This window comes from Aptenodytes forsteri, unplaced genomic scaffold (assembly GCF_000699145.1).
Source record: "Aptenodytes forsteri isolate BGI_AS27 unplaced genomic scaffold, ASM69914v1 Scaffold479, whole genome shotgun sequence".
NCBI classification, from domain to species: domain Eukaryota; kingdom Metazoa; phylum Chordata; class Aves; order Sphenisciformes; family Spheniscidae; genus Aptenodytes; species Aptenodytes forsteri.
The window spans coordinates 1177166-1200842 of NW_008794627.1; the positions used below are offsets into that span (position 1 = coordinate 1177166).

At 44.6% G+C, this 23677-nt stretch overlaps 1 protein-coding gene across 1 annotated transcript; it reads left to right on the forward strand.

Moving 5' to 3' along the window:
* The first annotated feature begins 13510 nt into the window (after nt 1–13510).
* Nucleotides 13511–15953, forward strand: GPHB5 (glycoprotein hormone beta 5). The gene is made up of 2 exons (XM_009273376.1): nt 13511–13714; nt 15765–15953. Exons 1-2 carry the CDS (start codon nt 13511–13513, stop codon nt 15951–15953), a joined length of 393 nt encoding a protein of 130 aa, XP_009271651.1.
* Nucleotides 15954–23677: the final 7724 nt, after the last annotated feature.

The window sequence follows — 23677 nt, forward strand, 5'->3', positions numbered from 1 at the left end:
GGGCTTTGTGTGGGGTTTAGAGAAGCTGGGGTCCTTCTCTTCAGTGCTGAAGACAGGATAACATAAGGAGCAGGGAGCTGTATTTAGTGCTTCCAACCATTTCCTACTCCCATGTGCCAAACAGGTTTGGCAAAGGAGAGATTCTGAATAAAACCACCTCTGGATGAAATGCCATGAGCCTTCTTTAGGCACGTATGAAGATTCAGTGCCCAATGGCTTCAGTGATAAAAACACCTTGATGATGGTGATAACAAGACCAAACCCCAAAACCGGTTCCTTGGACCTTGGTTTGAAGTTCCCGCATTCCTGTGACATGGAGAATCCTTCTCATTCCAGACTTGCCCTTGGGTCAGGCAGGGAGACTGAGTGGGCAAAATCTTTGCTGCTCAGCCTGGAGTCACTGCCTGTTTCTTAGGTATTAGCAGGAGGTTTGGGAGACCTTTGCCTCAAACAGAAACCCTGCATGGACACAATCCTGCACATGCAATCAAACAACCAAAATGGGGAAAAAGAACAGATGAGCCAATTTTAATCAATCTGTCACACAGTCACTCCTTGGATTAAAAAAAAATGATGTGCCTTCTCAGTTGAAGACGACTGTGAAACTGTGATGTACAGAAGCTGTCATTGTCTCTGATCTCTTTAGAGACACGTTGCTAGTTCCGCCACAACTCTCCGTGCTAGGCAGAGAATATCACCCAAAGCAGGAAAATTGGTAACTGTTGGATGGTGGCCCTCGGGTTTGTACTAGTACCCATGCCTTTTCAGCACCCTGGGGCCAATCTCTGCGGGGTGGGTTTTCTAAACTGTTGGTAACCCGGTGGCCCTCAGGTTTGTACTGGTACCCATGCCTTTTCAGCACCCTGGGGCCAATCTCTGCGGGTGGGTTTTCTAAAAGGAGTATAGGCCAGCATAGTTTTCCCCTTTCAGTGTCAGTGGCCGTTTGGCCATTGCTGAACTCTTGAAAATATAACCTCTAGCGTGTGTTGCTCTTGAGTGACGCTAAAGGCCAACGGGTTCAGAAATTCAGTTCCGTACAACTGGAGCCTGCAGGACGTCTGATCCCTTCATACAGTCATCACTGACACTAATTAAAGAGGTAAACCTCAACTTCAATTTTCTAGCCTTATGTTTAGGGTCAAACCCAACATTTTATTATCTTTTCAGCTTAATCTGTGAGTCATTTGTAATGCATTTTCCTTATAAAGCAACATCTGTATGTTGTATTCTTTACATATTGAAGGAGTTGAGAGTCTTTTAGTATTTCAAGTTGAGTGGGAATCCCTGGGGTACAGTTTGGCACACTACTCTGAAAACATACCTTTTAGTCATTTCACTGCTGGGTTTCAACTCAAATGGCTGATCGAGGATTTAAACAGCTGGATTTCAGCGTCTGTTTGCCACATGCCAGCTGCCAGCAAAGCAAGAAATTATTATACTGGGCCATGATTTACATATTTGACCTTTGAGCATAAGAGGATATAGCAGACATTGTCAGAATCAAATACAGTATAAAGCCCTGTGAAGTATGAAACTTGTCTTGTTAGACTGTCGGATCTTTATAAATTAATGTCTGGTTTGAAAGTGTCTTTAAATGACAAAAGCATTTTGTTTTTATCAGGGTTTATCTGTCTAATCTAATTAAAGTAGACATAGCTTACAAAGACTGCTGAATATAAAGCATGCTTGAAGAAAAGCAGAGGTGTGTAGCAATAGCACCATGAAATTGAATTTGTGGTACTCTTTCAGTTAATCTGCATCGATTAATCCATATGCAGAAGACTACAGGCTCTGACCTGAGCTCAAGTATGAAAACGTTACTACTGTGATATCAGAATTTGTAAATAAGTTATAAATTATAATGAGTGATGTCTTCCCAATGGCAGAGAGCTGTTCCCCTCTGGGGCAGAGCTGTGTTTCAGAAAGCCCTGTAGGTATCAACGTACTTCCATGGACAGGGCATGTGTTCGTTCTGTGCTGGAGTTGGCATTTCACGGGTCGTGGCACGTGTGACAGCACGAACGATTTGCTATGCCATAGTGTGCCTGCTGTTTGCTTGGTTTATAAGAGTGGGTTCGAGATGGATTGTGACTCAGAGATGATATTCAGGATTGTTTTATGATAGTTGTGAAAAAGGGGTGCTATATGCGCTCTCAGCATGGCCTCCACGTTCTTATTTCACAAAGAACAGGCTTGGCTCTCTCCAGCTGTGTTACAGCGGAGTTAAAATGGAGACCCCTGCGGAAAGGACACGGGCATGATTGCAATGAGACAGTTACAGAGCGATGTGGCCCTGGCAGTGATGCTCATAGGTGAAAGGAGGAGCTTCGTCATCTCTCGCTCTTCTCTTCTTCCTCCCCTGGTAATTCTTCAGTTGCTGACAAGTTGGTGACCCAAGAGAGACAACAGCAAACTGGCAACCCTATGGTCACCTAAGCTGTCTCTGTACGGTTGTAGAGTTTGCTTCTCAGAGGCCTGCTGGAACCTGTTTTTCTGTACGACCTTGTGTCTCTGTGAGCCCTGCTGGTCCCGTGACGTGGGATGACTCTGCACCCACAAGGAGCTTGTTAAATTCAGTGGGAACAGGGTAATGAACTTAAATCGGAAATAGTCTGAGGACTAAGGTGTTGACGGACATCCACATTTCCCCAGAGGGTAAAAAGAGTTCAGGCTGGAAGATTTGGTTCTGTCTGCTGCTGAAACTTCTTGCCTGTTACTGTCTGGGTCTATGCTGTGCCGAGGTTTGGTTTGGCCAAGTGCCTCTCTGGGGTTTGGGACTCTTGTCATATTTATTTTCCTGGCTGGATTTTGATTAGTTCGCTAGTTCTATGAGTTTATTCTAACAGGATTCACAGGAAGAGACGGTAGCTTTGTTTCAGGAGACTTCATTTCCAGCTTTGTCTAATTTGTAAACTTCACTTATCACCGAGGCAATGTTGGAAACAGAGCATTAGCACTGGTGGTGATGCATGTCGAAACGAGGTGTCTTTTTTCCAGTGCACTGGACATGAACAATAGGGAAATGAATGAATTAAGATAATGTATCTTTGAACTTCTGTAGTTTTGATTAAGAAGCTTCATCTTCAACTTCTGAGCCCAGAGGAGAGGATTAATGGAGCTATGTCATTGCCCACTAGTCTGTCATAAAAGCCTAAAATGTCCTTTCAAAAGACCATTAGAGGAAAGCTATGCAATGCAGAAGTTATTTGAGTTAAATTGGTTATTGTCAGTCACATATAGTTTACATAGCTTCTATATTTATTGGAGAATTTTTTTCACATTGCAATGAACTCAGAGCAGATCTCCAGGCAATTACCTGGCGTGCAATTAGAGAGCCCAGTTCTCACCCACGTCGATGTTTAGCCAACTTCTTTGGATTTGAATTCTTGAATTACACTGGGCTGAATGTGATCAGCATCATCACCATAAATGACCGGTTTAACAGGCGAGAAAATGTGGCCACACTTGAAGGGACGGTGTAAAGGTATACATGCTTTCAAAAGTGGCTGGGAAAACTGAGACGCACATTACCAGTAGTGTGCAATATACACGGTCAGTTACTTAGTACAGGTTCGATAAAGGCAAAAACAAAGTGCAAGAGTAAAGTGCTGCAGTGTTAAAGCTTGCATTCCAGATCCTTAAAAATATAAAGTGAAACACAGTGCTGCCATCTCAGAGTAAATGTCTACCGTTCTGTTGCTTATAGCATTTCTATCCAGGTTGTCTAAAAAAAAGTATATTGCATATCAGTCTATCAGTCTATTCACCTTAATTCTTTTTATTTCTGTCAGCTCCCTTGGCTGTTTATAGCAAATTTGACAGAATGATAATGCTTAGTATTTTTCAGGTATTATGAGTATTGTGGATACATGTCCATGTTACTGCCCTCCTGAGCAGGAGCTGCAGTACTGTTGCAACCCCTACCAGACATCAGGGAACCCATATGTCGGTTTTCATGCACGCATCCGCAGGAGCACAGGCGTCATGTCTCGGTGATCACAGAGAAACCTCTTTTTGTTAAAAATGATTTAAGATTAGTTAATGTGTCCCCCCCCCCGCATTGTAACAACATGTCAATGGTTGTTTATATCAATGGTTGCTTTGCCTGTTTGGGTAGCTTCCTTTGGCACTAGTTCTGCAGGTGTCGCTCAGGCAGTTTTCCTCGCTGAGTTTCTCCTGAGACAGGGTGAAGCATTAAACTTAGAGAGGAATGCTAATCTCGGAAGCTGTCATATAGAGGGTGCCATTTATTTTCACGCTCAACCATGTATTGCCTTGCCTTGTAGATGTCAGAAGGGCTCAAAACTTGGCAGGAACCAGGGAGTAACTCAGGGACTTCATGCCAAGCAAAAGTCTGTGTTCTCTTGGAAAGTTTGCACATCTCTGTATTGAGGATGAGTTTTGCATTAATTAGACCCATTTTTATATTATTTCAGGGCATGCTAGTCAGCCGTGGTCAATTGTAAGTTTACGTGGTGGCTGTTGTTTTCAGAGCCTGTTTGCCTTTTTTTTTTTTAAAGTCTTAAATTGATACCTTTTCCCCAATTTTTTTTTTCCAAGCTCTGATCATACAATGTATTTGGCATTGGCAAACCAAGGAGAGCAATCCACTTTTTCCCCAATTAGTGGTATTTTATTCCTTATTACTAGGAGCTATGCTTGACAAATACACCTTTCCAGAGCAAAGATATAGTAGCCTTAAGAAAGGAGTCTCCTTACTTTCCTAAGGACCATGACTGAGGAGTTCCACAGCCTGGGCTTGGGGTTGTGCCTTTACTCTCCTCCTCATCCACTCCAGATATGTGGTTTTCTTTTTTCCTGATATCACTGTATATATGACAACTCCTAAATCTTCAGGGAACTCCCCAAGAATGTCCCTGTTCCAGGTAAATTCTTCCTGGCAGTCAGTTTTTGAGAAATGTGTCTTAAGCAGCTCTTAATCTTTGCAAGGTGCAACTTACTGACACTGTAGAGTATGATTCCTGAATCAATATTTGCAGTACTTAGACTGGGACAGATATCAGGCAAACTGGTCTGCTGTATCACTTTTTTTTTTTTTTTAAATTGAGGCTATCCTTGCACCATTGGGTCAGGGTGTATTTTGTTGAAATTTTGTCCTTTTCTTGATCATGGAGATTCTTAACTTCCTATTTGCCTTTACATTTTTCTTTCTGAGTTTTTCTTCCAGAACTTTTTGCTCAGAATTTAAGGGTTGAGAAATGCATTTTGCTGAGGTACCACATATATAATAAACATGTAAAACAGGAATTTTAGTAAATGTATCCAAACTATAATACAAACTCTTTGCCCATATTGTGTAAAATCAGGTTATGATCAAGAAGCTGAAGTGAACCTTCAGTTTTGCTATGGATTTATCATTATTGGAATTACCTTGGTTTGGGTGCAATACCTGTATGTTAGAGATGCTCACTACCAATTTTTAGAAGCTCCAGCTCTTCTAGTGGCTGTAGGGTCTTCAGTACATTTCTCCTGGATTGAATCCATCATAGCTACAGGCCTTTTTCAGCAGAATAGTGTTATCCCACCAGGTTAGACGTGCCTCAAGCAAACTGTGGATTAGTGGTTTTTTCTTACTGTTAAGCCTTGGACTTCATTTTCCAGGTCTGGATGGAAAAGGAGGAGATGAATAATGTTTGAGAGTTTCCTTGCAACAGCAATGCCAGTAAGGCAGTGTCTGTGCTGGAGCAGCTATGATATGGCTGCAGTCAGTGCAGTGCTATTTCGCAGCAATTCAGATCTCCTGGGCTAGATTTTGCAGGTCTGTTCATGGGGCCGTTCTGCAGTTTGTAACACAGGTACCCCCACAAGCAGCAAGAAGTAATTATTTTTTCTGTAAGATGGGTCATTCTGCTAAGTGCTAAGTATGGTGTGATTTACTTCCACAGCAGCCTCGACAACTCCTGTTTTCTGACTTCATTCTTCTCACCCCAGTGCTCATTCAGCCGCTGCCAGTTTGTGTTGTGTTAAGCTCAGGAAGTGAAATGAGCAGAAAGTCTTCTAAAGCAGGAGGAGTGGCTTTGTGTGCCTGAGACCTTCAGACAGGACTGGTGTCCCATTGTCCACCTTTATCTAATTACCATCTGAGAATACATTTCCTGATTGCTGCATTGTGCTTTCTGTACTTACAGTTGGCAGGATTTCTGCCAGAGCGTTTCTATCAGCTTTACTCGCTTCCTTTGATTTTAATTTACGGATCAGCTATGCCCTCTCAAGGTTAAACCTACTTTGTCTGTCCCTTTGCAAACCAGTTCTTCACATTCTTTAGAAATTTAGCAAATGACAGAAAGTCACACTCCAAGACAAATATGCAGCAGCTGTGGGGACAGATTAAAGAATCTTAACATACTTGTTTGTAATGCTGTGTTCAGGGTATAAAGGTTATCTTTCTTTCAGAACTACCAGCAAAGAGTAAACAACCTATTGAGACAAAGTCTAACGTTAGCTTGTATAGGGAAAAGTGATTCTGGTGCTAATTTTTTCAGTGAGTTCATCAAATTACATCTGGCATACATGGCTTCATTTCCTACCTGATAGGTTTATAACTCACTCTGTTCTAACCTCTCTCTTGGATGCCTACTCCTGTGAACTTGGCCGGCAAACCCACACCACCTCATTTCCTCATCCATTTCTCCTCTCTTACTGTTGAACCTGCAGCCACCCTTCCTGACCTCTCTTGTGTGCAGTGCATTAAATATCCCCTGTCCGGTCACTGTCTTTGCTTGCCTGAATGGCTACCAGTTTCTTCTTGGTCTGCCAGCTGCCTGCGTGGTTCGCTGCAGTACTTACTATGTGCAGCTACTCAACATTGTTATTTCCCTTGGTCTGTCTCATTAGATAGCACAACTCAGCTCCTTTCTCATGACCAATCCAATTCAAACTTCTAGTGCATTAACTCCTGATTCCTTACTGTAACTCCTTGCCTACTTCTACAGTCTTCCTCCTCCAACCTCTGTTTGCACAGTAATGTTGCCTCAGCTACCCGAGGTCCTCTCCCCTCCACACTCTCTTCCATTTCTTTACTTGCAGGGCATCTCAAGAAGAGCGTTTCTAAGACCCCCACAAACTGTTTTTCAGTTCCTTCTCCAAACTCAGCGATGTCATTGATGTCCACAAGAAGCGGATGAACTGAGCTGACATGAAAGTGTTTTTAACATTTTATTCACTCCACCACAAAATTTTGTGAGAAATTTTACTTCTGCTAGAAAGACCTAGAAATCTGGGGCAAACCCAGTAATGATAGGTTGAAAAAAAAAAAATCTATGTTTCCAATCTGAAACCAGAGGTTTGGCACCTAATATGAAAATCAATATTTTTTTCATTGGAAAACACTGTGAGTTTTTTTTTATTTTAAAATAGTGCTGATAAGTTTTTTTAACCTACTTCAAATGCTACACAAAATACTAACATAATCACTGTTAGTGCTTTGCTTGTGTATGAGCTCTCACCTTTCCCCCCCCACTATTTGTTTCTCTCTCTTTCTGAGTTGTGAATTAATCAGGACACAAACAGGTTGCTCATAGTACCTGAAATATCTTGAGACCTATTGAAATATAAATAGTCCTCATAGATGCTTAATACTAGGAAAAATACATTAGGGCATGTTTGAACTTGAGAGGCTCATCACTGAAGGACGAGGATGGACTTAAAAATTCCCTGCATGGCTGAGAATTTGGGTGTTCATGTTAGTTAATCTGTTTGGGTAATTTTAATACGAGAGTTTTATGTAGTGTTGAAGTGAACAGCACCTGGTATTGCTCTGTTCCCTGTGCATGGGAGAGGAGATAGGGAAAGACAGCATGAAGCCGCAGCCAGAAGTCAGTGAAGAGCCTATGCATGTCCAAGGTCTCTTGCAGCTATGGAGTCCCCCATGTTTTAGGCTGAGAGCCCAGAGGTCTTTCGAACAAGAGGCTGTTTTTCAGAAAGCCTCTTGGCTTTCTGTGCACGGGCTGTATATTGGGACCTCTGCCAATGACAGGTCAGTAAGGGGCCAGTTCAGAAGCAAAGCATCCTCCCTGCTGGCAAAACCTCCCAGGAATGCACCTGGGAATGGTGCTGTCCTGCCCAGGGCAACTGGAGTCCAAAGTGGGCTCTCAGGATTTGCTGAGGAGTCCAAAGCCCTCTCAGGATTTGCTGGGAATTGGTTGGATTAAGCCCACAAGTACTTTATAACCACTAATGTTACACATGCAGGAGGGCTGCAGCAGGCTCGCGTGGCAGCTCTAGTGCAAACCCTATGAGATTCACTTGAGGAGCAGACAAGGCCGTAAGTTACCAGTTCTCATAACCCTGACACCTTGAACATCATACTTGATGTCTGTGTTCTGCCTGTCCAGAATTCAGAGGAAAAGCCACACAAGCCTGAATGGGTGAGTGGATGCACAATCCTCATGAGATGTGCTCCCCTGCTCAGTCTGTTTCTGTCTCCTTCTGTGTGTCTCAAAAAGGGAACAGGCAGGTAAATGGTGGACATATTCATCTTTAGAAGTTTTATCTATATGTCACCTTTTATTTCAAATAAACTCAAAAGATCCAGGGAAAGAAAAAATATGCATCTTTTAAATTTCTGATGTGCACTGAAGGCCAAGTGTACGTGTAGGTGGTGTATTTATTAATTAACTTAAATAAAAAAAACCCCACAAAACAATAAGCCAACAGAACTCCGCCTGGGAAAAAGCTAACAGGCTTTTCACGAGACATGATGCAAATCCTTCAGAAATCAGTGTCTGTCCCATGAATAGGCAGGATTTTCAAAACAGAAAATAAGTGAGAGTCTGCAATTTGTCTTTCATTTTACTTTATGAGGTTATTCAGTACAAATGGAGACAAGAGAACAGAATCTTGGTTAGCTGAAGTCAGTGAATCCAGACTGAATTGCACAAACCGAAAGTCCAGCACCTGTTTTTCTAATCCGTGGAAGAAAAGGGATCTGTCAAAGCTGGTCGATCTGCCATCTGGCATGTTTTTCCTGTACCTGTCTCTAATCTTGGGCTGATTTTTGCTGGCACATTTCCAGAATCAAATAAAGGGAACTTATGACCAATATTTTCACTTTTACCTGCTTTCTCTGCAAATCAGGAACTTTTAAACTGTACATTTTTAAAAGCCTTTAAAGGTTCCTTTTCTAGCTTTATTTTTGGTCAGCGAAAATTACAGCAAAAAAGTTTTAGGTTTTTTTTTGTGGAAAGTTGCTGATATTTTTAGACGAGTGGCAAGACTTTGGCTGTTCCTCTTTACCTCCCTGTGATCTGATTTGGCTTTGAATCTCCTGCTTTTCCCTATTGGTTTCAACGGGAGAAAAAGGTGTCCAGGACATGTCTGGTGATCACATCTATGAAGACAATTACAATACCTCCATTCAGTATTCCTCCTCCAACGTCCCACCTGATAGCTCTTCACCTGAAGCCGGAGTCCTTTGCTGCCAGCAAGACTGTGAATAATAATGAGTGAGAATAGTGGGAAAGATCTTAAACATCCCCTCCCTCTCAACTTCAGGACAGTTTTCAAATTTGTAGTAAAAAGTCTGTTCCTTTCTTCTTTGTTCTTCCAAGGGCATGGTGGTGTTGGGTTGATGGTTGGACTCGATGATCTTGGAGGTCTTTTCCAACCTTAATGATTCTATGATTCTATGATTCTATGATTCCCTTCCTCTTGCAAAAATATCTCCTTTTTTGTCTGTTTTGAGGTTTTTATTTTGGTTTGTTTTTCTGTTAAGTGAATTAATTTTCTGAAGCCGTTGTTTCCCATGTCATGATGGCAATGGCAACAGCACTTAACGCCTGCTGCTTTTCTGTGTTTCAGGAGGTGTTTACGAAGGCCTGGAGGCTGAGGTTGGAAGGAGGGTCTCGTGTCACGCCTGGAGCCTCATGGCTGGAGAATGCCCCGCACTTGGGTGCCTCCCTATCTCCATGTGCAAGGTTTAGCCCTCTCGCTGCAGGCTCCAGGGCAGAGTCTTTGCATGGCTGATAAAGCCTAAGTCCTGATAGGGACCTCCTGTGCTGCTGCATTAGAAGTACATGGTTAAGAGGGGTAACTGTGGGGAGGGAAAAGGTGAAAGGAGGAGAAAAGTTAGGATGATGGTCTGATTTGGTTGTGTTGGTGTACACACCAGCATATCCTGTAAGCCTAGGTAAAGGTCTGCTGCGATGTCATCTCTAAAGAGGGGACAGTGGCTCTTGGTTATGCAAAATGTCCTGAGATGTTATTGTGAGGCTTGCTCGACTGTGGAGGATTGCTTCCCAATCATCGTTTCCTAATTTAGACAGAAAAGGCAAATCTTGAGGGTGAATAACCAGCCTTTTACATGGCAGCTTGTGTGCATGTAACCAGTGTATTTTACTGACCAGGGAAATAGCAGGGCCACATAGTAGCAAGAAAAACAGCTGAGCAGTCGCTGCTCCAAGCTGAATAGGGAAGTACAGCAAGTGCTCTGTGGGTTCCCAGGAGGTGTTAGCATGGATATGAGCCCTGCTGCTGCACCAAATGTAGGCTATTGACCTTGGAAGTGAAACAAGGACCTTGAGCCATGGGTTATTAACCCTGAAAAAGGAAAAGCATCTATGTAATATACCTCATCTGGTCCTGAATGCTTCTATATCACATTTCCTCAATGTCTATTTGCTGGTTTCCGTAGCTCACACTACAGAATGCCTGAATACAACCCACCAGAAGTATGTATTTGATACTTGTAAGGCAAATTAACAAACTTGCAGTAATCACTGTTTCATATTTGATAAGAGATGCATTTTCTGGACATCAACAGATGCTGTTTTGTTTTGGTTTTTTGGTTTTTCCCTAAAACATCGTAGGATGGAGTTTATTTAAATCAAGGTTTCCTCTGTGTTTTCTGTTCTCAGGGTTGTGTGGTATTGCTGTGACCGCCTTTAACAGCAGCACCCTGAGGGGTCCATAATCACTGACACTTACTGTGCCTTTTCTGGATGTGCCTGGGTATTGGAGCAGTCAGCGCTGGGAAATCACTGTCCAGCAGCGAGCCGGTGGCGGGAGGTGACTTTCCCAAGGTTGCCGCGTGAGCTTATGGCTGCACTTCTCTCACCTGCTCATGTATTATGAACTCACTGACCAGCAAGATTTTCATGTCCTACGAATAAGTGAAACTTGTGTTTGCATGGCAAAGGCAATGGACACGATTTCCAAATTTCCTTTGCACAGTGCTGCTTACCTGTGTGACAGCTGCCTGGCTCATCAAGAGAACATTTGCTTTTCTTGCAAACTCACACCTCCTCCCCGCATCCCTTGCCCTTGCTTGTACAGAGCAATTGAGTAAAAAAAGGTCTTATGTAGTTGACAAAAATACAGGGTTTTGTTCACATAAATATTTGCAAATTCTCCCTTCAGGGTGTTTACTCAGGGCTTGTTAATCAGGGGGGTAATGATTATTTCAGAGCCAGCCTCCAATCTCCTCGCAAAGGTGTTGCAATTCCACTACGAAAAGAAGACCCGTTTTGCCCCAGTGCATGCTCATTATTTCACTCACCAAGATACTCCTTTTGTTTCAGGGCTGATGTTATGAAACAATACCCTTTAAGCTAATCGCTGTTGGAAAGGAGAGGCTTGCTTTACAGTCAATGACTTTGATGCCCTGGGTAGTTCAAGTAAGGATCTGCCTCTGTCTTGCCTTGATTGACAAGACCCTTTCTATAAATTTGAGCAATGAAGCAACCCAGTAGCAGCTGCTAGGGAGATCTACTGAGCACAAAGCTGACAAAGATTGCCGTGCCGGTCTCCTGCTGCTCACTTGGACGTCCTGAAACACCACCTGCAATTTAAAACTGCAAAAGGAGATCTGACTCCAAGAAGTTAGGTGAGTGTGCTTCTGTGCTTGCTCCATGTCATGGCTCTGGCTCATGAATAAAGCAGCAGGTTTTGCTAAAGTGGCAAAGAATAAATCTTCAATTTGTTCTGAAGTTTGTCTCTTTTGCTCTCAAATGTCTGCTTTTAAAAATAAGGAATTTTAGCTTTTTTTTCACTCTGTTGAAGCTTATATGTAAACATACACTCATTTAATCACATGTAAGACTATAGTGTATGCACGGCCACGTATACGAAGGGGTCACTGTAGCAAGCTTCATGTGCTGATCTAAAACTCCAATTTAGCAAATTTAAAGCATTTGATTTAACAGGAGCCTAGAGACTCAAACATCAGTCAGGCAAAAGGCAGGCCAAGCTCATTTAACTTAAATGTTATCCAGCTGAGGACGTAGCCCAATGCACACAAGTCTGTGTGCCCTATGCAGGAGCTGACTTTCTCAAAGTTAAATATCAAGTCTGGTGTTTCTAGGTGGACATTTTTAAATGTAATGCAAGTACGTGAGGTATAAAATGGATCTTGTGGCTTAGAGCTACTTTCCAGCTCTCTTCTTTTTTGCTTGTGGCTTAGAGCTACTTTCCAGCTCTCTTTTTTTGACAGAGAAAGTTTTCCAGAGAGGCTGGTTGCTTTCTTCACTGATGGTTTGAGTTAGAAAGGCAGCAAGCATCAGAGGCACTTGGCTGATGCTGGGCTGCTTGGAAGGTATGAGGAGTTCAAGCCTCCTCTGGTCACCTTGGCCACGTCCCCTCCATCTAACCAGCTCCGTTCACCGGCTTAGCAGCCTTGGTTGTGTCGGAGCTGGCTGGTAGGGCAGTGTGTGCAGGAGGGACAACCAACAGTTGCATTTGCCTCTCTGGCTGCAGCCCTGGGAGTGGACTAGCACAAGTCCAGTGCTCAGGGTATTGGTAATGGCAACTCCAGTAACACTTTTGGGAGGTGCTGATCTCTCTCCAGAGTTTATAGCACAAATTCAGGGACGCTTGGCTCCTGAAAGGTAAGTGGGATAAAACCAGGATTAAGTGCTCTCGTCAGAGTGCTGGCGTTACCTGCAGACCTAACCCTGCTGAATGCATGGAGCTGCAGCCATGCTGCTTCTTCCCCATGCAGCAAAGTAGGGAACCTGCCACCTCCCATAGGTGTGGATGACAGACAGACAGAGCCCTTCCAGACTGACTCTGCCAGGGCCAGTACTGCCAGGGTTTTCAGCCAACAACATGTGTGTTCACTGAGAGACCAACCAAAGGCCTACCCAACCATTGGCCTGGTGCAAGCTCAGGGCAACCCAGCTGGGGTGGTAGGAAGGCATTTGCTGCAAAGTAAACTTGCAACATGGAGGTTTCAGTGAGTCTGAGGCACTGGCGGGTGGCTTTATCTCTTCCAGGCAAACCCCACTGCTCTGCAGGGAAAGTCTGCACGCCGCTGCTTTCTGTTAGACCTTTTCACTAAGACTTTCCCCTTCTCTTTACCCCTCACCTGAGGTAGGTGACCCCTCATTCATACATCTGCCCATCTTCTCTTGGGCTGAATGAGGATGAGGAACAGTGTGTCTGAAGGGAGGAAGGGGCGTCCCAGCTCTGGAGCTGAGCCTGTGCACTTGCACTTCTTGCCTCCTGGACTGCGCTGGCTCTCCCAACCCTCCGCTTCTCTCCCTTCTGCCTCAGCATGAAGCTCCACTGCGTGATCCTGGGTGCTCTGCTTCTCCTGCTGCTGCCCGGCTGTGACGGTGCACTCAAGACCTCCGCCATCGACCTGCGCACCTTCATCGGCTGCGCTGTGCGCGAGTTCACCTTCCTGGCCAAGAAACCCGGCTGCAAGGGGCTGCGGGTGACGACGGACGCGTGCTGGGGACGCTGTGAGACCTGGGAGGTGAGGCTGTGCCCGGGGCTGAGGGTGGCTAGCTGGCACCGACATCCCTGGGTGGTGCTTGCCCCCCCTCCCAAAAAAAGCCCCTGAAAGAAACCCACCAAACATTAAATAGCTTATGGCTATCTATGAAACAGGCAAGGGCTGTGTCCCGCTCCACAAGACCCTCGCCATCACCATCAGCAGCAGAGCGCTTTGCCGTAAGTTGTTTCCTCCCTCCTTCCACTGCCTCAAAGGGGGATGCACATCATGTGATGATATTAATGAAGCACTTATGTAATACTGTTATTAGGCAATTTGAAAGCCTCTTACAGCTTAACCACTTAAGGAGAGGAGGCCTTCGTTACTTTACCGGAAAAAATTCCTTTGAGATTAAGATGGAGCTCCCATTGATGAGTAGTATATTTTGTTCCAAAAAGCAAATCCCAAAGATAATGTCTGTTTCTAATTTGGTCCTGTTTTAAGTCACAACCCTGTATAAATATGGAGTAGTTATTATTTGGGGGGGTACAGGGGGAGAAAGAAAGAGCATAAGTACATCTACACACACTTCGGAGAACAAGTTTCTGACTGTCTTCGCCTTTCTGCCATTGGAAGGCTCAAGGGGCCAGACCCAGTTTAATTTATTCAGGGAAGCTTCGAGTGACTCCAGAGGGATTTTGTCCACATGAAGACAAGGGGTCTTTATAAGTGAGCAGAGGAGGAGCCAGGGTCCGTGTACCAGCTCTGACTGCTCTCTTTCACTGCTTGGTGGCATGAGGGGAAAGGCCACCGGTGGCCAGATTTCCACGGTGGGATAAGGTTCCTTCGAGGGACCTCTTGTCACCTGGTTCCCCCTACTCCCAAGCTCCTCTGGCAGCACAGACCTTGCAGGCTCTCTTACCGTACTGCAATACCACTGGGATGTAGTTAAGCTGAATGCATCTGGTTGTAGGCTCAACAGCGTCTAGAAAGCACCATGATGTACTTGGATGGGGGCGCGTGGTAAGAGGGAGGATGTCTGGATATCTTCTTGCTGAAACGTCGCATCTGTTCTTTTCCATGCCATCATTCTTGGTTCCCAGGGCAGGCTCTTTACACAGCACAGAGGGAAAAGAAAAAATTAAAATGTCTTCTGCCTTATGCTGTTTCCCATCTGCGCAAGGGAGCGGATTACAGTGGGCTCCCATTCCTGTTTGCGCTGCCCCTTCTTGGGGAAAATGGGTGTTCCTGTCAAGGAAGATCTCCTTTTTCATTTTTCACAAAGAAAAAATTAAAATGTCTCCTGCCTTATGCTGTTTCCCATCTGCACAAGGGAGCGGATTACAGTGGGCTCCCATTCCTGTTTGCGCTGCCCCTTCTTGGAGTCTTTGGAAAATGGGTGTTCCTGTCAAGGAAGATCTCCTTTTTCAGCATAAGCAATACCACTGTGATACCACATGGGAGCGTGGGTTTCAGGGCCTTCAGGCTCCCATCACCTCCTGATGGCTGAGGTCTCTGGCCAAGCTTTTTTTCTCATGAGGAACTGCAGACTTCTATGCTGGCTGCTGTGCTGAGTGTATCCCCCACGGAGTACATCCGTTGGGCTTTGTGGGACATGCAGCCTGACTGGGAAGACTGGTCTGGCTGAGAAAAAAACAGCTGTTTGGCACCTGGATGCACCTCTACTCTTAGGCAGCTTGTGCACATGGAAGGGTTTCCAGCAGAATGCGTTTTCTTTGATGGAAAATCAGTCCTTTTGGAAGAAAGCAGCTGCTTTTGGCAAACACGCACGTTTGGTCAAAACACTAGTATTCTGCTGAAAACCAGCTTTTTGGATAGGCTTTTTCTTCCTTTAGCAGCTTTAATTGGAACTTTATGCTTTAAACAAACAGAAACATGCACATCCACCCACTCCCCTTCATGACAGGGCTCCAAGAGGCAGGTGTTGAAGGATGTAACCTAAAAATTATTTCCATGGCCCCTTCCACCTTGATCCAGTGGCTCCCCTATTTACACTAAATCCCTTTGAGGAAACTGGGACTCCAGATGTTTTTCTTGCTTCTTGCCTGAGGCCAGCATTTCTCCCCCACAGAAGCCGGTGCTGGAACCACCTTACATCGAGTCTTACCACCGTGTTTGCACCTACAACGAGACCAAGATGATGACGGTGAAGCTGCCCAAGTGTGCCCCCGACGTGGATCCCTTCTACACCTACCCGGTGGCCATTCGCTGCGACTGTGACATCTGCTCCACTGCGACGACCGAGTGCGAGACTGCCTGAGCTCTCCTTTCCCAGGACGGGTGAGGAGGGGCCAAATTCTTCCCTGGCTTCATATGCCTGGTACCTCCAGCATTACAGAGGGTGTAAGTCAGTCCAGAATTTGATCTCACCCTGTAATACTCCTAATCATTGACTTTTCTGGGCAGATGAGCCTTAATCCCCTCTCCTCATACTGTTCAAAGCATTATTGCTGTAGAAATGTAGTACACGTCCTTACAATAGCAAATCCCGTGGAAAAAAAATAAATGATGCAGTTCCCTTCCTTACAGGCTTTTCACACTGTGTGACCTTTCTTCATGCACAAAGTGCACATGGACTAAACAGTCACTGGGGGGTGGAAACAGGCCACAAAGGCATTGCAGCCTCTGTAACAGCCTCTTTATTCATGCTGGGTTTTAGCTCCCTCCCAGTAATGTAAATGCAATTGCCAACATTTCCGCCACCTCGCCCCCACCATTAGTTCTTCTTACCCTGAGGTCTATCAGGAATAACAGTCAAAGAAAAGGCCTTAAGGGTAATGAAATGGAAATGGGTATCCAAATTGCTACCTTGAAATTAGGGTGAATGCGTACTCAGCCCTGACCCAGCAAAGTACTTAAGCTCATGATTAAGTGTTTTGCTTAATATCAGTGGACTTTTACAGTTAAGCACATATTTCAGTGATTTGCTTAATTGGAGCTGTTCTGTTGAAAAAAAAAAATTGCCTCACAAGAGACAATTCCTTGAAAAAAGGGAGAAACACATTAAATCTGTAAAACCAAAAGTACATATCTTCCCATCTGCTTTTGTCCAGGGATAGGAGGGGAACTGACTTTATGTAAAATCAGTGAGACTCCACAGAGCCCAAGGAGTCTCTCCTGACAATTTCCAGAGTTAGAGGGACCAAGCCAAAACATGATGATCGTGGTTTGGTTTCAGCGAGACCCTGGCTGAGGTGGTGGGAAAGAGGGGACTACGGAAGGTGTTCCCACACTTCCCCGTGCTGCTTAGCTCCATGGACACCCGCTTCTCCAAGGATGCACACAGAGTTGGGGGGCAGCCAGACGTGCTGCAGGAAAGCTGTGGAGTGGCCAGTAACGTGGTCAACGTGGGTGAGACAAGCCCAGGACAGGAAAGAGAGCGGACATGCCAAAGGATGGTTCACACCTTCTCAGTCCCACTATTTACAAACTAGGGGACACCTGGGAGCTGCTGCAACAGCCTCCCGGTGACCACAGCCACATACGTGCCTTTGTCCTCTGGTTCCCACACGGAGGAGGACAGATCCATGTTCATCCCTCATTTCTCCCCTGAACAAAATGGGAAATTATGTGAAAGCAGGAAGATTTGCCAAGTGAGAGGGGCTCACAGGAGCTTACAAAACAAAGACGCCTTCTCAGATAGCCATTAGGAGAGAATTGCTGCTGAGAATTGCTGCACCTGCCTTCCCCCCCATTAAGTGTCTTGTCTTCTGGATGCAGTTGCCTTCATTTCCAGGGATGCATGCTTGAAAATTCCCCAAGTGTCCTGTCTTCACTGAGACAGATTTAATTTAAACTGTAATTTATTAGTTGCTGTAATCTTTTTGTCTGTGGAACTGTAAAAGCCGCACTGTGGTTGAGTAGGAAGGAGGTGATTTTATCACTCTGCCTTCTGTAATTCTGAATAGAGACTGCTGTGTCAAATAGCAGCAGGAGCAGTTTTCTGCTGATGGTGAGGTTAACTGCCCTTTAAAAAAGTCCTTGTGTTCTGTTTCAAATTGCATCTCACAATCCCTCTGATCTTGTTTTTATTCTAACCGGCATCACAACTATTATGGGAAGCCTGCAAATTATTTTGTGTCCTTAATAAACCTCAAAATTGTAGCATGAAAGCAATTTAAAGCAATGCGTCCCTCTTTATGCGTAGAGGTTCCTCCTGCAGAATATGTGTAAGCTCCTACAAACTCTTTGCCAGAGCTGTGAACACCTGCAAAACATCTCCTCGATGCTGATGTGAAGTCATTTCCTTCCCTGGATTTCTCTCACGGAGGCTGGCTGTGCTATAGTCTCAGGATTAGAAGTAGGGTTAGAAAGTGGCAAACTTCCTTCCTTTGCAGCCAACAGGAAATATGGGCTGTACCCAGATATGGAGACAGCAGAAACCTCAGCAAGTGTTCAGAAGAAAACACTGCAGGGTGTGAAGGAGGGTTTTGACCGATGCAGTAGCAGCCAGACTGGGAGGCGAAGAGGAAGAGTGGGAAGGATGTATTGACTGACACCAAGCTAACACTGCTAGATGGTCTTTTAAGGATGAGAGCAAAAGTGAATGGAGATGCTGTGCATTTGCTGTGGGTGACAAAAACACAGCCAACGCCAGAGCCCACCAACCCATTTGACTGGTGCACATCCCTCTTTGTCCAGCTCTGCTGGGTTCCCACAGGTGGGCACACCACAGTGAGTTTCAAGGAGCCAACTTCATTCCTGCTGCTGGTAATTGCAAATCTGGGGCTTTTTTCCAGTAGTTCTTACACTACTAGGTCCTTATTCTGTTGAATTCCCACCAATTTTGATGCTTGCTATCAGGTCTTTTGGCTTTCACATCCTTTATGCTGCAGCTGGGATGTTACGTCCTGCTCAGAATCTGCAGGCAGTCAAAATAGCCCACACATTTCAGAGCATGAGAAGCCCCTTCCCAGGCCACCTTCATCTCCTTGGGGGCATTTTAATGCTCCTTAAAGCCACAGATTTAAATCTCACTTTCCCAACTGTCCAAAGCAGTTAAACAGCCCTTCTGTCTTTGGTGCATAAGTTTGTAAGGAGTGTTTGTCACAGAGGCTGTCACGTCTTACATATTCTCTCTCCCATGAAAACCCCTACTGCTTTCTGTAGCACGTTGGTTGTCCCCTTCACCTGGACACTGACCACCAGCACCAGAAAAAAATCCTCACAGACGGCAACGTGGAGCTCCTAAAACTGTCATTTGCCACTGCACATTTAATCTGGCATGACGTTCACTACGTAAAAACAAGGGAAAGAAATTTTGCTCTACATGTACAAGGGGAACTTGACTTCCCTGGGAGAATTGTATTTGCAAAGCAGGGAGCAAAGCGTGGCCAGAGAGAAGCTCCTTCACAAAGCCTCGGTGTTGAACCATTCACAGCTCTGCAGCCCCAGGTTGAAATACCTGCTGCAGTGAAAGGCTTTCTGTAAGAAGGGAGATGGCTGCATCTACCTGCTCAGAAAGGAGAAGGCGCAGCTATGGAGAAGGCATGATTATACAATTTGGGGACTGTACTTGGCTCTTGGCTCTGCCACAACCATGTCAGGTGAGCAGGGGCAAATCAGTGGATTTCTTTGTGCCTCAGTTTCCCTTCTGGACACTGGGAGTGATGATACAGCTGATTTTTTTCTTCCCGGTGTGTTTTGGAGCGTATAGGCTGTAAGGTCCCTTGTGATGTATCTGTATCCTGCACAGCACTCAAGTTCTCAGGTTTGTTGTCGCTCTTTTAACCTAAACAGCAATAGGCACAGTCCTGCAGTGCTTTGATCTTTGACAATACTTTCCTGTTATATGACGGCTGCAAAAGTCCACTGGGTCTTGAAATTCAGCTTCCCTTGCTCCTGCGCTGTGGTTGGTGTGCCCAGCCAGACTGACCATGTCAGAAATCAGTACATTTTACCCCATCTTCAAACCAGAGTTACAGTGAGAGGGAGGGCAGGAAGCCTTCTTGGATGCGTGTTTCCTGCATTGACTGGATTTCTCTTTTGGGGATGGGACAGGCAGCTCCCTCCTGCTCTCATTGTACTCACATGAAAACATCGGAACCGCCGCCCTGGGTCGGAGCAAGGGGCTGTCTCGCCCAATATCCTGCCACTGACAGTAGCCAGCAGCAGATCCTCAGGGAAATGTGAAAGCATCAGGGCTGTATAGGGGTATCCTTCCCTGGCTATATCCACCCAGCTTTAGCAGGCAGCAGTTTAGGAATTTTCTGCTCTGGAGGATGCATTCAGCACCTTGTTATTAACCCCAGAAGCATGGGTCCCTCCACGCTGCTGCTTCTCGGACAAAGTCTGGCCGTGGAAAGTCTGGTGACTAATACCAGCTTCCTCCAGGGGCAGGTAAATCAAATATATTCCAGGCCACATGCTGTGCCCTCTTGAATTGTCCTGGCTCCTCTGGGGATGTATCCATTTATAGCAGCCAGGGATTTGGGCTGCAGTGCCTTTTTATTAGGAATAGACCTTGCCACCCTTTGTCTTTGCTCTGCGAGTGAGTGCCCCAGGCAGGGGCTGATTAAGCCTGCTGAGGTTCATAAGCTTCAGGAACATGAAAAGAGCCTTTCTCTGGTGAAACTTGCTTTAGCCCAACCAGGATTAGGGATGTTGTTCAGGAATGGTGGGATTTATAGTCTTAATTTGAAGACCAGACTAGCTGGTCAATGGGATTGCTTCTGGTCTTGAAACCAATGGTAATGAAAAGCTGGGTAAACAAGGCACAATCTTTTCTTTTTTAATTTAATTTTTTTTTTTAAACAAGATCCACATCTCCGCACTGAATCCCTGGAAGACTGGAGCCAGTCATATTCTTGATTCCAGTCCAGCGTTTAAGGGCTCTCTTTCCTCATGTAACTTCTTCAGCCCTTTAAGCATTTCACTTTCTCACCTGACTCTCCCTGCCCTGTCTGCTGGACCGAAGGTTACACAGCTCATCGTCTTCCCTGCCATCAGTAAGGGTTTGTTGGAGGGTTTTGTTATCCGTGTGTTAGGTTTGTCAGAGAGTAACAAACTCCCCTCAAAACTCCTAGTGCTCGGGCTAACGCTTTTCCTAGCTGCTTTACCAAGAGAGATCCAGTGCCTGCTGGGCTGCTGCAAGCTGCCTTCTCTCCAAAACACTTTAAATATTCACTCAAGGGAGGAAAAAAATCCTCTTATGATGCTGTGATATCGCAGTGGAGACCACAGGCAGTAATGCCAAGGACCTTATTAAAATAAAAAAAAGAAGTTCTATCTGAAAGAGCAACCAGCCAACCGCCTTAATATTGGTGGAAGACGGGAGACTAAATATCTCCAGGCCAGTCACTGAGGGATACCCTGGGACCAGAGTGAGCCGAAGGCCGAGGGCCAGCAGGGAGCTAGACCTGCAGGTCCCACATCTCCACCTTCCCACGTTTCCAGGCTGCGGAGAATTTGGTTAAGCAGCAGTTTTCCAAGAGGAACATGCCTGAGACGAACAAAACTCTATGGTGTCACCTCCTGTTTGACTTTCTGCAGGTGACACTGGAAGGTGCAGGCAGTTCCAGGACCAGCCAAAAGCAGCCCTATACGTTAGTATGTGTTTTTCCTACCTGAAATGTCCTGCAAGGTATATGTGATTAACATCTGGGAAAAGAAACACAGCACCACACCTTCTCAAAATGATGCTGTCAAAATACTTAGTAATACATTTATTTTGTTAAAATAAACTATGTACAATAGACGATATTAATGTGCAGTTACAATATACAATAATTACATGTTTAAAAGAGGATAAGCAAAAGAGTACAGAATCATGTGCTGTAAATAGGAAACTAATACTGTTTACATGATTTTTAAACTATGCAAAACATAATTGCTGGAAAACTGAATTTCCTTGGTTTGAAATTTTATTGCTTTGACATGAATTCTGAAGATTTGGCTAATCTTTGAAAAAAGATATACCACTCAAAAGTCAGACATAATGTTTTAGTACTCATCCTTTGGTTTTACCAGCCCCGTACTCCAGCGATATTGCACACAGCAACTTTTAAGAGAGAGAAATTCAGTTGCTCACATCAAGTAAAGTAAATGACTCTTTTTCTTAACTTGCTAAGAATTGACTGATGATGTGTTAGGTCCTGAGTTGTGCTGAGGTCATTACACCTGCTTCACAAACTCAATTAGAATAACTTGTTGCACTGTTACTTTTAAGTATTGCTGAAGTACTATGCAAAAAGAAAGGAAAGACATTTTCTTGTCTTTGTGTTCTCAGGGGAGCAGAGAATCTCTTTGCAGTGAAATGCTTGTATTTGACAAGTGCATCAACATCATAACAGGTTAAACTGGATTCAGTTATCCTGGCACTCGAGGACAGTTCAGGTCCATCTCCCTGCTCCCCTCTGCAGCCTTCTTTGAAGCCCTCCCAGTCTCAAGGTGCTGCTGAGCCCCGGGTGTCCTGGTGTGACTCCACGGAGGCACCTCTGAGCCCTTTCGCCAGGCTCACGCCATACTTGCAGGGGCAGCATGGACACCATGTTACGCCTTGCTCTGTAGCATTTGCCACCTGGCAACCTGGGCTCACCACCTTAGATCACTTCTGCTCATGAGTGAAGAAGACTTTGCCAGTGTCTTTACCCTCTCACGTAGCTTTGTGTTATTGCTTATTAATGAATTAATATTTACAAGTTTGGAGAAAGTTTGGGCTCATTTACTCCATACTGACAAGGCAGTTCAGTGCCTGCCGGTTCTGTAAAGCAGTTAGAGCAGCTGCCTGTTTTGGGGAAAAGTGTTGGGAGAGACGATATGACAGTCATACTATGGATATGGCTTACACCCAAACTACTTTGACAGACATCAGACAAAAATTTCTACATGTTAACAGTACAAATAACTGTTGTGTTGGAAGATCTGGAAACTGTAGACTGGTGACAACTGTTTACTCTGAATTCATTAACCTCCGATCAAAGTCAAAATTCACCAGAGTTGATATCAACGAGAGCTCAAACTGATCTTTGGCAAAACCAAATGCAAAATTAAATCTGGCATCCTGAATGGGATGAGATGAAATTAAATGACAGCAATGAGTGCCGTGTCAAACTCAGCAAAGATACCCATTTGTCTTGAATATTACACTGTTAATGTAATCATTTTCATCTTTAGCCTCAGTAGTGGTTGAAATGAGGAGTTACAAATCCAATCTCCAAAGCTCAAGCTAAAGATCAGATCAGCAAAGTCTCCAGATGCCTAACTTCTTTTGGGAGTCCACAATCAGCAGCCAAAAGGTATAAAAGATTCTTGGACCTGGCTCAGTGTATCTGTATGCTCAAAGCTTGGTCAGCCACAATAAAGGGCAGAAAAGGAGGAAACGTAAAGACTCTCAAATGCTTTCCACATTAGTCATGTGTGGACCCCATTGAAATTTCCCATTGTCTTCATGCGAATTGAAATGAAGCCAACGTACAGCATCTTTGAAAATCCCACCCTAAAATTATAGTTAGAAGAAGCAGCCAAACACTGCATTGCGGTCTGCACATTCTGGAAGGGGTGGGGATCATGCTCAAAGTTATTTTTGTTAATGTATTTTCAAAGTTAAAGAGATTTTTCACCATTGACAGCGATTCATATGATTTTTGCTTGTTGCTCTGTGATATATGGGTTTGTGAGATCATTTTCCTCTTACAATGAGGTCCTGACTCTTTTTGCTGTTCTGGTGGGGTTCCTGGAACTGCCCAGGAAAAATAGATTCTTGTTCACATGTTTCTGAAAGCTTTAACTGAAACAAAGAAAAGAGAATTTGAAGATTTTTTTTTCATCCTAGTTATGGGCGTCCCCTTAACATCTTAAAATGAAATTTAAGTTTTAGGATCAAACTGACTAACTGTGGCTCTGGGCCCTGATTTTGCATCTCTCCCCAAAAGTGGAAGTGTAGATGCTACTCTATTGCATTCATTACTTCTAATCGGTGTTTTTGTCCCAACTTTTCAATGCAGAAATATATCTATTTGTGTTTTGTTTAGATAGGTGAAGACA

Coding starts and splice junctions, on each gene's coding strand:
- GPHB5 (XM_009273376.1), top strand. CDS start 13,511: ATGAAGCTCCACTGCGTGATCCTGGGTGCTCTGCTTCTCCTGCTGCTG. Junction 13,715..15,764: donor GACGCTGTGAGACCTGGGAG/GTGAGGCTGTGC, acceptor TCTCCCCCACAG/AAGCCGGTGCTGGAACCACC.